At 39.6% G+C, this 15,038-nt stretch overlaps 1 protein-coding gene across 1 annotated transcript; it reads right to left on the bottom strand.

The window, feature by feature from the left end:
• Nucleotides 1-987: 987 nt before the first annotated feature.
• POGLUT3 (protein O-glucosyltransferase 3) lies at nucleotides 988-15,038 on the bottom strand. The gene is made up of 8 exons (XM_065678649.1): nucleotides 14,595-15,038; nucleotides 10,990-11,187; nucleotides 9,292-9,578; nucleotides 8,666-8,882; nucleotides 7,118-7,314; nucleotides 5,973-6,167; nucleotides 4,847-4,951; nucleotides 988-4,024 (listed from the first exon to the last, which is right to left on the bottom strand). The coding sequence occupies exons 1-8, from the start codon at nucleotides 14,803-14,805 to the stop codon at nucleotides 3,899-3,901; spliced, it is 1,536 nt and encodes a 511-aa protein (XP_065534721.1). The 5' UTR covers nucleotides 14,806-15,038; the 3' UTR covers nucleotides 988-3,898.

The following is a 15,038-nucleotide window of genomic DNA, read 5'->3' as shown; positions in this document are numbered from 1 at the left end:
TTCATATAAAATCTTGCAATTCATCACTGTACTTGCAGAGAATGCTTTTGAAAAGCTGAAGCAGTAAAGGAGCTGATAATATCCTAGGTTTATGCAATGCTTCTTTTCTTTATTATCATTTCTTTGCAAGCTTCTCAAACATGCTCAAACAGGTGATGTATGTTTTCCCTGTCAGCTCTCCTCCCTAACTAAATAATTTACTTTCTAATGTAATAAATGCCGGGCGTATGCTTCCCAGGAAGGGTGCTTGAATCTAACATTCCATCAGGCAAGCTTTGATTATAGGGGTTTTTTAATTATGAATCTACAAGGCAGACTTGGCACAATACTTTCATGAAACTAGTGTATTAGTTATCTTGAGGTATATCTCAAAAATACAGTCTAAAAATGTACTGAATTTATATCCCCTTTATGTTCAGCAGACCATGATTTGCTAGTTCTCATTTCAAGATGAAACTGAGGTTGGATGAGTATTTCCAAATGTGGGTGCCTAAATATATTAGGACATATATATATAACATAACACAAAAGGACTAATTTTCTGGAGTGTTCAGTGTATGAAACTCCTGTTTGGGTTAAAGAGATCTGAAAGTAAGGAACTTGCAGTAAAGGCTCTGCATGACCAACGTTTTTTGAATTCAGACCATTTCTATGTAGATTCGTGTGTTTGAAAATATTGGCCCTGGACTTTTGGACATACTATTTCAAACAAATAAATGTGTCTTCATCATCAGTGATAAGTTCTAGAGTGTGTTAAAACTGACCGCCACTGCTGAAAACAGGACAGGTTTTACTGACTTAAATCCTATGTTTTGCATTAAAATCTGAAATTACTGTACTGTGGTATGGTAAATATTTTTAAAATTACCATGAACTGCTAGGTGTATAAGAAATTTACTCAGTTGCTGTTTAAGAACTACTATAGAATAATAGAAACTCTAGTGTATGTATGTTGCTTAAAAATACCACGCAAGGCATGCATTACACTTTACTTGTACAGACAGGTTTTACTGAATATTTAGCAATTCCTGTAACACACCAGCATGAAGTGTATCATCCTGTCATCAAACTAAAATAGATCTGACATTTTTCTGGCCTGGAGGGGCAATTGTTGCAATTGCTCTTCATTATAATTTAAATTGCATATAGTACCACCAGTGGAAAGAGGAAAGGCTTCTTTGCCTTACATTTTATCTTCAGAAGATCTGTAGTTGTAAGTTGAAGCAGATTTTCTCAAATGACTAAGCACTTTTAATAAAAGTTCTACTGTGTCACTACTGGTTTTTAATTTTGGAAGGAAGATACATATATTAGTATTTTTCAGGATATTTCTTGCCCCTAAGCTATAAAAGCATCTGTAAGACATTCTGTGACAGAGTAGTCTTTGCTTTGGAGTGATAATTACTAAAACAGCATGGAGGGTTTTTTGGCAGAGAAGAATTTAGAATAGGTGGTGTTTCTTTCTTCTTAGGAGGGAAGAAAGGAGGGATAAAATCTTCACATTTATTTGAATTCATGACCATTTAAATTTTAACTGATTCTTCTTCCAATTTGAAAGACTTCTGTTTCAAGGCAGTCTTTCCTACACAGGTATTTCCAAAGAACTCCAAAGTATGCGTCATGACTCCCCTTGTTCTCTCCCATTTAAAAATATAAACAGATCATTTTTGGACTTTTGGTTTGAAATACGTGTGTGAGAGGTGGAAAAAAACCTCGTGCTGTCAACCATCTGGTCTGCTTAATTGCTTTTAGTGAGCATACCACTTCCACAAATACTGGTGAATATAAAAGGCACATGATAAAATAGACAATATCACAAAATAATATCATATAGTAAAAATTACTGTATACAGAGAAGGGAAGAGGAGCACATGCTCTGTTTTTAGTATCATCTTCAGCAATGGAGCCCTGTTCTTGAATTTTGGTGTAGAAAATATTATGGCAGATGAGCTGAACATGTATTTATAGCCTGAAATTCTAGGACTAATTGTCATGCTAAATAAAAAAACAACCACTATATATAGTGATAGAACCAGAACAAAGAGAATGATGGGTAGGGCAACATGTTCCAGGTTTTTTCTTAACTGGCATAATGTAATAAATAAATGATGGAGAGTTGCATGAACCTCTTTAGAAACCTGAAGTTCTTTCTGTATTTAGCATACTGAAAAATCTAGTCTTTCTTCCTGTTGCAGTGCAGAAATTTTGTTTCATGTATTTTGTAAGAGTAACTTGCAGTGTAGAACCAAGACTGAAACCTCCATGAAGTGCAGAGCACTAGACTTTATGCACCAATTAGACAAGTCCACAGACTTAAGAGAATTCTCCACAGACTTAAGACAATTCTATTCCTAAACCATTATCTGAGTGTACCCAAGTATGAGGCTGCTCAGGCAGGCTACATTAGCCAAGCCAACAATGCAGAGGACAGAAATGGGTGCCTGGGGGCATTGGTCTTGGTACTGGCATTGGTGTCTCCTTACAGGATTGTTTATGCATTCTGAAGTGGAGAACCTTGGGTAAAAATCAGCAGAGGTACTGCAAGCTGCACCCAGGACTAGCATTTTTCCTCTTCCCCACACCCAAAGGCACACTTTATTACAATGGTATGACCAGCTCCTTCTGGTCCTGTGAATTTTGTATCCTTAGCTTCATGGCTGCACAACTTCAGTGGAAGACCTGAAGACCTCTTCTCCAGATTGAAGCTAAGGCCCTCTGGAAAAATGGCTTTGAATCAAACCAATAAAGACAACTGGCTTCCCAATTGCTTAGTATGGTCTCTAACCCGTAGACCCTTACACAGAAAACACAGCATAGGCTTTTTCTGTCATATGTTTGAACCAAAACAATGAAGTCTGATCTGCTGTCTGATCTCAGTATAAGGTTAGGTATGATCTAAATTCAGAAAGTGGCTAATATTCCTTTAGGGACTCAGGCACAGGAGAGAGTAGCTCATGAATCCAAGTGAAAAGATGCTTAGATCTACACAGAAGTTAAAGCTACAGTCTACAATTCTGCTAACAAATTTCAGTGTGGGAATATTCAAGTAGCCTAGAATACTGTAGACGGTATTGTTAAACTAAGGCACCAGTATTTCAACTGGTCTCACCTGAAGTTCTTAAGTCCTTTTGTGGATCTGTGCCTATATTCACAGACCTAGCAAGAACCAGGTCTTCACAGTGGTGTCTTGGCACTCAAAGCCCTTTGATTGTTATAGCTACACAGTCTGCTTTAAAGCAGCATTTAACTTTGGTAATTCACAGCCATGGTGCTTATAAAATATTATTCTGATCTCTCCCCCTCCTCTTCCTTTCCCTCTGACATTGCTAAATAGTCTATCATGTTCTTTATTCTGTTATCTGTCATAGACCACAAAATAATCTAAAAGCAACAACAGATTTGATATCTGTAAATCTCAAATACTTTCTTTGTCTAGTTAGAAAACTGTTTTGTATACAAGAAACAATCTAACACTGAGGTAAACTTTATGAAGAAATCATAACACTGTTTTAGTATGTTGCAAATGCTCCTTTAGAATAACCTGCACTGACTCATAGATCTTTTGTGGATGACTGGTTCTTCATAAAACTTTGGTAACTAGGTCCCAGCTGGAACACAAGCAGCACTGTGCTCTTCTTCCTGATGCTGCAGTACATCAAACAAACCCCCTAGATGCGCCCCCTCATTCCAGGTTCAGTATCTGCCTGGTGGTGGTCAAGGTTACAAAACTGTGGGAACCACCCTTGTAGAGCAGAGTCAGCGTGAAAAAGAGTATGTTAAGACAAGAAGAATATATAAGTAAGAATGTTTGCTAGTGCATAATTGTCTTAGATTTCACAGCTTAATTCCTATTTGAATTCTTGCATTGTAAGTGGGTGATTTTCTTCATCCGGTACAGTTACAGATCTTCCCTTAAAGGCTTTTTCCTGTGGCAGCTGCATACTGAGTCTCTGTCATCAGGCTGAGGTACAAGTTCCATTCCATCCCGTATTTCAGGTTTGCTGGCTTGGCGTTTGGCATATTTCTGAAATATGTAAACAACATTTAAGGATGCTATAAGCTCCAACATATAATTCATGAAACAGAATTTTCCTCCTCCCTTCCACTCACAAGCTTGCCTTTATCCAGGCTCCTTATGTCATTGTTTACAACCTGTGTACAAGGTGTTTTTATAACACACCTACTAATAGGCTACATTACCTCTGAAACCCTCCTTTAATGTCTTCTCCTGTCCTATTATTAATGGTAATTTCAGTATTGCCATTATTTGTGCCTCTAACCACTTTACGCAGATAATGCTATCATTTTTGTACACTGAACAGTTCCAAACTTTGTGCCAACCTGTGGCTGCTGAGGCAGAGATCTAACACAGCACAGGAAAACAGGAAAAAGAATTTAGCACTTTCAGAGAACAGAAATTTCTTTCACCAGACATCTCCCTGGGAAGCAATGACTGTTTGGCCTGCTTCATCCCTTACCACACTGCTAGTTGTGCTTCTGTAACTTCTTTTTCATATATTCAATGTTTTGTAATACAGCACAGTAACTCATGAGTTAAGCATGAAGGGAAAAAGGAAGAAAGCTGTGTACAGATTATCCTCTATGCCTATTAGAAACCACATACCAAGTGACACTGAAACCAGGTCTGGACTGTGGGGATGGGGCAAAAGAACATAGCATCTGATTCTGTAAACCAACTATTATGTCAGTTAATGAAGTAAGTTTTATGAAAGTTCTTCACACTGATCCATGAATAATATGAACCATGCCTGCTGTTGATTGAATATGAAGTTTGCAGCACCAGTAGCAGTTGGGGAAAATAATAAAAAGGATCTACTGTACTAACCTCGAGCACTTTGTAATAGTAGCAGTAAAGCCTGTGAGGCTGAAGTAATTCTCTTGCCATTAGTTGTCCTTCTTTAGCAATTCCTCTCGCTTCTTCATCATTTTCCTGCAAAAATTGAGATGAAAAGAATGAATAATAAGAGCAGTCAGTGAGTTACTCAGAGCCTGGCTGGCATTAGAAGTTTTATTAAAGGAGCTATTCAGATCTGCAACTTTATGTGCAATTACTGGTAGACTGTAAAGGCACACTTTAAATTGCAGATTTTTAAAAAATACCAGATTGCTTTTATGGTCATAACCACTCCCTTGGGGCTATCAATAACAGCTTTCATAGGTAATTGTACCATTTGGAAAGCTCAGTTGATTATTGCTGTACTGTTTTATCCAAGCCACAAGCCTCTTCAAAATCAGGTCCAACATCTCCCAGACATACTTAGTTTTACAGAAGACAGAGCCACAGCACTTGTCCTCTCATACACAATCCAATTTGATGTCTTCCTTTAAAAAAAATAATTCCACTTGTATTCATGTAATTACTCCCAAGTTTTTTAGGTCCCTATTTCAAAGCTTTTAGTATTCTCTAAATATTAGTATTTATGATTCTTTATGAAGAACAACTGCTCTCAGAACATAAACTTTTCCTATTTTTTTTAACTCAATAGCTAAACTTAAAGCACAAATGGTGTTTTCAATCTCACAATGATATTGGTTTGTTTGGTTACACAATGGTCTCATTCTGAGCATGTTACAGAGAAGCAAGTTTTTGTACATTCAAACCAAACATGCAGTGACTTCTGTTCCAGTCAGGACCTAAAAAAGATAATAGAATTATTTAAGTGGTAGCTAGGATTCTGAGTGTTTCTTTGAAGATTAGCTGCATTAGTCAGTATACCAAGACTCTGACTCACTAAACATTTCTGCATATACCTAAAATGAATTCTTAAGCATTTCCCTCAATAGAGGTGGTTACTTGAATAAGGCCTTCCCATCTTATATTAACAGCAAAATGTATTTCCTTTATCCCAGGATCTCAATATCGAGTTCATGCATATGGAAAAGAGAATATTAAGATAAATAGTTTACATATTTGTTTATCACTTTGAACTTGAATTTGTAATGGAACTTACCTTAGCCCATTTTATCTTCTCCAGCAAGTCCTCTAAGTTTCTCTTGACAGGAACATAATGTTTCCAAGGTTTCAATCCAATATAAAAGTGTTCATAGTACTGGGAATCTTGCTTCAATACTAGGCTGTCACCCAGCAAGAGGTATGGAAACCTGTAAGCTGCTACAGTCCCATCCACATTCACTTGGTATTTGTACTACAATATGAAGATAGAAGAAAAAAAGGTGAAACGACGTGAATCAGAATAGGAACACTGGCTGTATAAAAGCTTATTTTCACAGGCAAGGCTTAATTGGGTTTATTAATTCTCATCTTCAAACCTGTTTTAATGTTAAGCAGGTGTAGTTTCAAGGTGTTCTGGATAACATAGTTGAAAAAAAAGACTTGTTTTCAACACAAGACTGACAGTCAAGAACGTTTGTATCACATGAACTGCCTCATAGGTATTCTATTAAAGCTGGGAATGAAATAAAACTAATCTGTACCTGAATCCAAAAAGATTAAATTTATTCTGATTTAAAATTATGCACTTATGTAGAATAATCTGAAACATGTATAAAATAATCTGCAACATTACAGTAAAAATAACCATGAATGTACTGCTCTGGCACTAAATGCTCTTGGCTGTTACAGCATTTCTGATGGATTAATCTCTTGAACAGAACTTCAGTTGCCATATATTATAATGCCTTTTTACAGGACTCTGTCCCTTTTACTTTTTTTACCATAGCTGCAGTGGAATTTGTGTGTTACAGTGCAACAGAAACACCCATCTACTTTTCTGCCTTGCTACTAAAAGGGCTCTGACATCCATACTTGCAATGGACACAAACTGTGCATTGCTTTCCTATATACCCCAAAGAAAAGAAACCCTGATGGTGAGAAATCAAGTTTCTCAATCTATTGAATAAATCTCCCAAGAACCCTCTTTAAGGAACTCCAGGAAAAAAGTATAGTGGCTTTTTTTAGAAGTGTGTCACACCATGACTTTGATTACAGGTGGTCTATTTACCCCAAGTGAACCAGTGCTCCCAGTGTAGCATAATTGTTTTGTTTACTGAATGCAATTCACAGAAGTAAGCCTTGTCTTCTCAGATGATAGGAACCTGAAGCAAACTTAATCCAAGACTGTAATTTGTTTGCTACCTTAAAGAAGTCAAAGAAGCCCATCAGCGGAATCTTTCCCAGCTCTTTTTCTTTTTCTCTGAAGAAGAAATATCCTGTTATTCCAGCATCTAGTAGTTCTGGATTTTTCTTGGATAACTTAACAAGATTGAGACGTTCTTCTCGGCTGTCTCGACCTCTGAATAAAGCTTGCTCTGTTTTGTTTTCCCAGGATGGGCCTACAAGCATTGAGTGGTAAGTTAAAAGCAAACAGTAATGAGATGTTCATGGTATGTTTAGTGCAAACAAGGAACATGCTATGAAGGTGGCATCATGCTCAGAGACATGGTAAAACAGGCATGATTTCTTGTAGTGAATCCATAAACCCTTATTAATCATGGGCTTACACTCCCAGTTCTGGCTTGAATTCTGGGATGAGAAACCAAACCACTTAGAAAAATCAGAGGATTGCTTTTCCACTCAACAATTTTATATTTAAATAACTTGAAATATCTTGCAAGCTACATAAGGAATTATAATCAAATTATGTAAGTACAACACTAATAATTAAAGTAATTGTCCATCCACAAAGCCTGCCACAATAACCAAAATTTCTTTAGTAAAATTTACTTCTGTCACTTGGCAATTTAGTTGGGTCTTTGAGGAATCAATGATGACTTAAAAAGGATAAAACTGCTATATGGTGTCCTCAAAATACTTAGCAAGAGCCTGGAAGACTTCATCTCTACTTACTGCCTGCTTTTAAAAACATGAAATATGTCCTTCCTCATCTTCTGCTGGAAATTTCCTTAAAGGACCTACTAAAGTGGAGTACGCTCCTACCATCTTCTAAATGGAAAAGCAGCTATATTAAATCAGTAAACCCAGTGCTTCAAACAGGTAATTGAACTAAATGACTTTAAAAGCTAATAAAGAGAAACTGTGAACTAATGAAATAGTAGAAGTATCTCCTCACTCAAGTTTTACTCCTTAAGTATTGTTCATGCCATTTATCTGATCCCTAAGTATTCATTAGTTTCCCGAGTGGAAGACACCTGTCAGTAAAACTGACCCTTCAAAGAAAAACAATTTAGAATATCCCACTCTGAGTTGGGTTTATTTTATATACAGAGAGTATTTTCTTCTTTGAAAGAGGCTGCAGCATAGTACTAGTTTACTTCTTTTGGGATTCAAATTCATTTTTATGTAAACAGGACACTGGGCCACATCACTGTCAGGATAAGGATTACTATTTGATTAGAAGGAACATATTCAAGTCCTTCACTGAGGAGAAAGGCCTTTTAATGATATTTATTTTTCTTCTGACAGGTCACAGCTATCTTCTGGATACCTTTAAGTTAAAATTCACCATTATTGTACACTGGACTTAAATTGTGGCTCTAGACCCATATTGAACACCTGCTTAGTAGCAGTGTTAAAAGTGTTCACACTCTGTAAAGACTGACCTGCTTGTATTAAGAGACCTCCTAAGGCGCTTGTGAACTGAAGACTTTAACACATTATTTGAATGCAGCTTGCTGCTTTGGTAGTTTACAAATCCTGTCTTTAACTCCATGATCTCTCATTTACCTGTATTTCCTTGAATAGAAAGGAGATCATTTGTGACTCCACGTAGGGTTTCAAGAGTCGAGTGGGTTACATCATATGTTGGAAGGACTATATCTCTTGAATCCAAAGAGCCACACCATGAAATGACAGGTATAGGACCAGGTGTATCATTAGCTTTCCGATACTCAACTGGCCAATCTCCAACATTAAGATAGAACTCCACATCAGGAAGGTGAACCTAAATATACACCCAAGAAAGGATAATAACAAAGACAGAAGTTGTTTGTCATATACATGCCTCGGGTCTCTGTCATGCAGAATCAATAAACCTCCCTAGTTAGTTAATAGATTTAGCTGAGTTTAAGGGGTGAATTTCAAGTTTCTCCCTGCAAGTATGAAAAGAACACTCACAGAGACCAGCAAAAGCCTTTCAGAGTTGGGTCTTAGCCCCTGCAGCTTTCCTAGCAATTTCATTACTGTCAAGTTCAATTTCCTAATGTTATATCCCTGAGATAAACTGTCATCTTGATGAAAAAACCTGAAGTCAAATCTTACTTCAGGGATTATAAATCTGAATATACAATAACAAATGCAGTATTGCCATATTAGAACATGACTCAATAGTCCTACATGATCAAAACTGATACCTTTCTTGCCAGTGACAGGAGCATTTCATCAGAGAACATTTTGAAGTCTGTATACTTCCCTAAGGAGCGACGGTAGATGCGATTATTGAGAATAGTGTAATGAACAATAGCACCTCTTGTTTGACTGAACTTTGTTGGGATTTCCTTAAGCATTCGCTGAAGGTCAATGGTGGGGAAAGAAGTGAAGTCCTTTGTAATCTGAGGTTCTTGGGATGGACAAGACATAACATTCTGCCAGATCTCAGGGTCCTCTTCAGGACAGTCACAATATTCATGATAAACTGGTCCTGCAGAAAACAAAGCACTGAGAGTCGTATTTGTGATTCTATATCAATCATAATTCCCCAAACACAGAGTCATATGAATGTAGACACTATAGTGGCTTGACATTTTCTAGTCCAAATTTCCTAAAGTTTTCCTGGGAAATCATCTTCCCTGTAACATTTCTGGGGGTTTGCAGTGTAACTGAAAAAACAGCAACATTCTTCTCTTTTCAGAAATCAAAATGCTAGATTTTTTGTTCTCAGGGTAAAATTAATCTGCAAAATGAAGCTCTATTACTGTGCTACCTGCCAAGCATGTAGGATATTGTAATACAGAATTGTTCTAACTGTCCGTAACTACCAAAGCTCAGGTATTAAAGAGTTTCAATTTTAGCCTAATTCAGAACTGTGATACAACAGTCTTTACTTGTGGCATAATGTGTTTTCTTTTATGTATAATCAGCTATTCTTTCTGTCCTTTTAGGCAGAGGTGTGAGCACGAGCCGCATAGAGCATGAGAAAAAGCCCTTATATCATAGACTTCTAATCAAAACAGGTTCTGTCCTGTGTCATAGTTTCATGGCTGCTGGCAAAGGTGCATCAGCAAAAAGAAAACTTCCTACTACCTTCAGGACTCATGACAGTTTCATTTCAGTTTGAAGAGATTTCTAAGTTTATATGTAAGGAAATGTTATTAAAAAGGAAAAACAAAACCATGCCCAGATTCTCCTTATAGTGGTGAATTGAAAGAAGACTCTCCAGAGAAGTAACTTTATATTATTTTTTTCTTTGCTAAACAGCTGTCCATTTGAGAGCAAAAGAAGGCAGTAAAAGAAGTAGATCTGGAATGAGAGAATAATTTGCTCTGGTTTCCCTCCTTTTAAATATTTTTTTCATTGCATGGAATTAAACTGGGCTAATGAAAAGGAAGTTAAATATTGCCTGGTTAAAGAAATACTGTCTTTGTTGTTATGAAGGATCACGCTTTTTAGAAATCACAGACATTTGAAATATAAAATGTTGGGGACAACACAAACTCCTTGCATTTGCAGGTAGTATTTTCTACCTTAGACAAAAATAACACAATGTTTAAGTGAATACTTGCTTGGAAACTCTAAAAATACAAGCATTGCTCTCTTATTCCCTGCCAAATCTGAAGAGATCCATTCCCTTATGCAAGAGGGAAGAGGAGCTCTCCAGACACTTCACCTTAATGTCAGAGGCCATAATCTACATACTTATGCATCTAGGTCCTGCAAGTTGGCAATGTACAGAGATTGTCACTGCTTACATCTCTGTATAAGAACATTTCTGAAGAGACCACATGAAGAAGGTCAAATAAATCTCTAATTTTCCACCTCTTCCTCTAGCAGTAAATTAATCCATAGCATTTCTGTGGCTGCCACTATATATTAAATAAAAAATATACCCTTACCTTTTAAAATATAAGGAGATTGCGCTACATGCTGATCACCATAAAGTATCTCAATTTTTAACCCTTTTTTGACACTCCCATACATCCGATACCGCATAAGAAATGTGCCATCGTTTCTATCCAAAGGCCGAGGAGTGTAAATTCTGGTGACTTCTTTTGGAGAAAGTGCTTTAATTACCACTTTAAACTCTGTTCTTCCTGAGAAGAGTAAAATAAAACCAGACAAAAGTACTTTAAGTTGATGGAATCACATACACAAAATAAAGGTGACAGCAAACTCTACTGGATTAAGTCCATGGAGTTTTTTTTTAATTTTGCACTAGAAATTTTTTGATTATCCCAAGTTGGTAAAATAAATTTCCAGTAATGGAAGATCATCCTACCAAATTTTCTTGATCATCATATACCTAATAAATGGAAAACCTGTAGATGGAGATAAAAAGTTAAATAATGATGACAAGATAGAAAGAAATGCTAATAGTATTTTGAAGCAAAGATTAATACTAAGTTTTCAAGTTAGTGCTCTCCAGAGTAAGAAAGTTAGGAAACCAAGTTAAAATACCAGGAGAAAAGAATACTTGCCAGCTTGTGGAAAGGCAGTTGCAGCATGCAGGAGTCAGATACAAATTGTTCACCTTTGGGCTGCAGCTGACTGTCTTGCAAATTTAAAGTCCCAGCTACTGAAAAGCAGGGATAAGAGAATGACAGTAGATAAAGATGTTCCCTGGACATCTGTCTGACCTGTGCTTAAAGATCACCAACATTTGATCATTAATGTAGTGTGACATTTTAATGGGGCATGGAACACCTTGCAGACAGCATGAATATGCATAAATATAAATCTGTTACGCTCCCTTATTTTTGTCACAAATGGTCAGCATGAACTTTATTCTTCAAAAAAAGAGGGGACAAGTTATTCACCAAATATTATAGTCTAAACCTTGCAAACCAAACAAATGAGTGCATGTTACAACAAAGCAGTGTACAGAAAGAAATGAAACTGAAAAAATCCAGATAAAATCAAGATGTTATTAAAATTCCAGTGTGTCCCAACATCAGTAAATGACTGAGATGTTACAGTTAATTCAAGACTGTCGCAGCCTGGGATCTCTACAGCTTGGATCTATGTCAGTAGAATTGACTCAGATTGGCTCATCTGCATCCTAAAATGGTTCTTTTTCCAAAATGTGATTATATATTACAGAGAGGATGTTTTAAAACTTCAGTCTGATAACATAAGATTACAGGCTTCAAAGTAATTTCTGGGAATCAATTCATTTTAGTTCCAGAATTGCTTTCTCTTCCTTGAATTAGTGTGAATTCTGCAGCCAGTTTCAAAACTGTTCATGAGTCAGATACCCAGAACTATTCAGAGAGTAGTCAAGTTCTTTCTAAATATATCCTCCAGCTCTTCTTCAGTCTGTGCAAGATTGTGTTGTACCATGCAACTTGGTAACAGAAACATAATGGAGAAACAAAGAATAATGAGAACCGCAGAATCATTGCACCTTGAAGTGACCTCAAGATCATCTAGTCCAAACCTCCTGCTCAGGCCAGGCTGTCCAGGGCTGTGTCCTGTTAAATTTTGTATACCTCCACAAATGGACACTCCATAATCTGGGTAATCTGCTCCAGGCTGACCGCCTTCACAGTAAAAGAATTTTTTCTTGTGTTCAGACTGAATTTCATGTGCTTTCTTCCTGTCTTCAGGAACCTCTCCTGTTTGCTGTGATCTTACAGAGATGATCACAAGTGGCCTCGCAATGATGTCAGCCAGCTCCCTGAGCACTCCTGAGTGTGTGCCATCAGGCACCACACAACTTGGGCATGCCCAGATATTTAAGTATTCCTCAACCAGTTCCTTCTCCACCAAGGGTAAATCTTCTTTGTGCTAGACTTTCCCTCTGGTTTCAGGGGCCTGGGATTCCTGAAGGCTGGTCTTACCAGTAAAGACTAAGGCAAAGAAAGCAGATTTAGTTAACTATCCCAGCAGGGATATTCTGAGATGTATTTAGTTTATACTGGAAAGCAGTGCCCTAACAAATATTACTAACTGCAGTTCCTACTGACAGTTTACAAATAGAATTTTGAACATTTCAAATCATTTGAGAACTGAAATTTACAGCCCATGCCTGTATGAGTACATTAAACAGTGCACATGTGATGGAATATTATCAACTGTACCATTACAATGTTAAAGGATCCTTGGCTCCTAAATAATTCCTGGCATGGCTCAGCAGTTAGCATGGGCCAAGCCAGCAGCTCTTCCGTTTTGGCAGCATGCATGCACCGCCTCGGAGTGGAGCCTACAGAATGTCATGGTGTGAATGGAGACCACTCCTTGCCAGATGGCATCAGGAGCCGGAAACATTCCAAAGACACTGAACTTACTAATATAAATACTAACAAACATACTGAGGTCAAAGGTAGGTTCTCAGTACCCACCTCCTATCAAGTTCATCTTGGGGGATTTAAACTAACACAAGAATCCAACTGAGCTTCACACCTTTATACCTTTAGCAGCTGTTGTTTGAACCCAAGGCTCTCCCCACGTGGCTGAAATCAGCCCACACTTCACTGGCAGTGTGTAGTTGCATTCTTCAGTACATGTCAGTAGTACTGACTTGGTGTTGCAATCCAGCACAGCAGCTGGAGGAAGTCCAGACCTGAAATAAGTGGGGTTCTGTCTGACTGAAGACGTAAGCTCTATGACAGATGGCTACCGTTTAACTTCACAAGCAGCAGCAGCCTGCTAGCTGTAAGACAGGAAGAGTCCACGCACACCCAGTAGGTATCCTCGTAGTGCCATCTATATCAATATTAAACACAGAGCAAAATAATGAGCTCTACCTTATTACATACATTAGCAACACAGGATTGCCACTCCGTGTCTATCTCATGATGAAATCCTCAATGCAAAAGCGGGTTTTATTCTAAATTACAACTACTAATACAGTGTGTGGAATTAACTTGCAGCAGAGAATAGCTGACTGGCAGCATGCGGCCGGACTGCGAGAATTCCCCAATTCCCAGCTCTGGGGGAAATGTGAGGACGATTTGTGCTTGTGCTGAGTAAACAAGAGGAAAATTGCTCCTTGTTAACAAAGCAGCAGTAGGATAACGGAGCCCAGAGTACCGTGCTGAGACAGACACTGTAAGCAACTGGTGTGTGCTCACCACTACAGCAGATAATTACATCAGAACTTCTGAGCAGGGTTCTGGGATTTCTTTACCAAGAGCGCTGGTTTATTCAAGTTTGCTGCTGTAAATCACACACTTTCGAGGCTATGGGCAAGACGCTGAGCTCTACGGAAGGAGGCACTGAGCTGCACCAGGAGAAAGGAGGGATTTGACCATGTGCTCCGCTCATCCGTCCGCCACCGGACCAGCGTGTACCGAGCGATGCGGAACCGGGCGGATGCTGCGGGGGGCTGGAGGAGAGCGGGGCAGCCAGCGCTCGGGAGCAGGGAGGGAAGGAAGAGGGAGAGGGAAGGGGGAAAGAGAAAAAGCGTAGGGGTGTGCCGCTGCCGCCGGCTCCTCCGAGGACACCGGGGGCACCCGGGCCGGGGTGTCCATCCCGCCCGCCCGCAGCCCACTCACGGTACCTGGCGGGGAGCGGGAGAAGTTGCGCCCGGCCGCGCTGACCGCCTGGATGTAGAAGTACCGCACGGGCAGGGCGAGCCCCGCCGCCAGCCCTGGGCCCCACGCCAGGCTCCGCTCGGCGCTAACGGGGTCCGGTGCCTCCGCCGGCCGCAGGAGCGGCACCGCCGCGCCCAGCACCAGCGGCACCAGCGGCAGCAGCCCGCGGCTCCTCATCGCCCCGCCGGGCCCCGCACACCGAGCGGGCGGCCCGGGCCTCCTCCGGACGTGCGCGGCCCCGCTCCCCGCCCCGCTGGCCCGCCGAGGCCGGGTGTGCCGGAGGGAGGCGCGGGAGGGGCCGGGCTGGCCCCGAGAGGCTCAGCCGGCGCTGCCTCCCCTCCTTCTCCTCTTCCGCCCGCGCGGAGGGGGCGGCTCAGGGAGCGAGGGCCTCCGCCTGCAGAGCCCGTGTG

The sequence above is a fragment of the Lathamus discolor genome, chromosome 4 (genome assembly GCF_037157495.1).
Source record: "Lathamus discolor isolate bLatDis1 chromosome 4, bLatDis1.hap1, whole genome shotgun sequence".
Lineage (NCBI taxonomy): Eukaryota > Metazoa > Chordata > Aves > Psittaciformes > Psittacidae > Lathamus > Lathamus discolor.
The sequence above is the reverse complement of the archived record's forward strand: the minus strand, read 5'-3'. Positions and strand labels throughout refer to the sequence as shown.

What these genes read in the sequence shown, in the direction of transcription:
- POGLUT3 (XM_065678649.1), bottom strand. Translation starts at nt 14,805, where the DNA reads ATGAGGAGCCGCGGGCTGCTGCCGCTGGTGCCGCTGGTGCTGGGCGCG. An exon ending in TTCTATTCAAGGAAATACAG is followed by an intron (nt 7,315 to 8,665) that starts GTAAATGAGAGA and finishes CAATGCTTGTAG; the next exon opens with GCCCATCCTGGGAAAACAAA. An exon ending in ACTATTACAAAGTGCTCGAG is followed by an intron (nt 4,025 to 4,846) that starts GTTAGTACAGTA and finishes TACATATTTCAG; the next exon opens with AAATATGCCAAACGCCAAGC.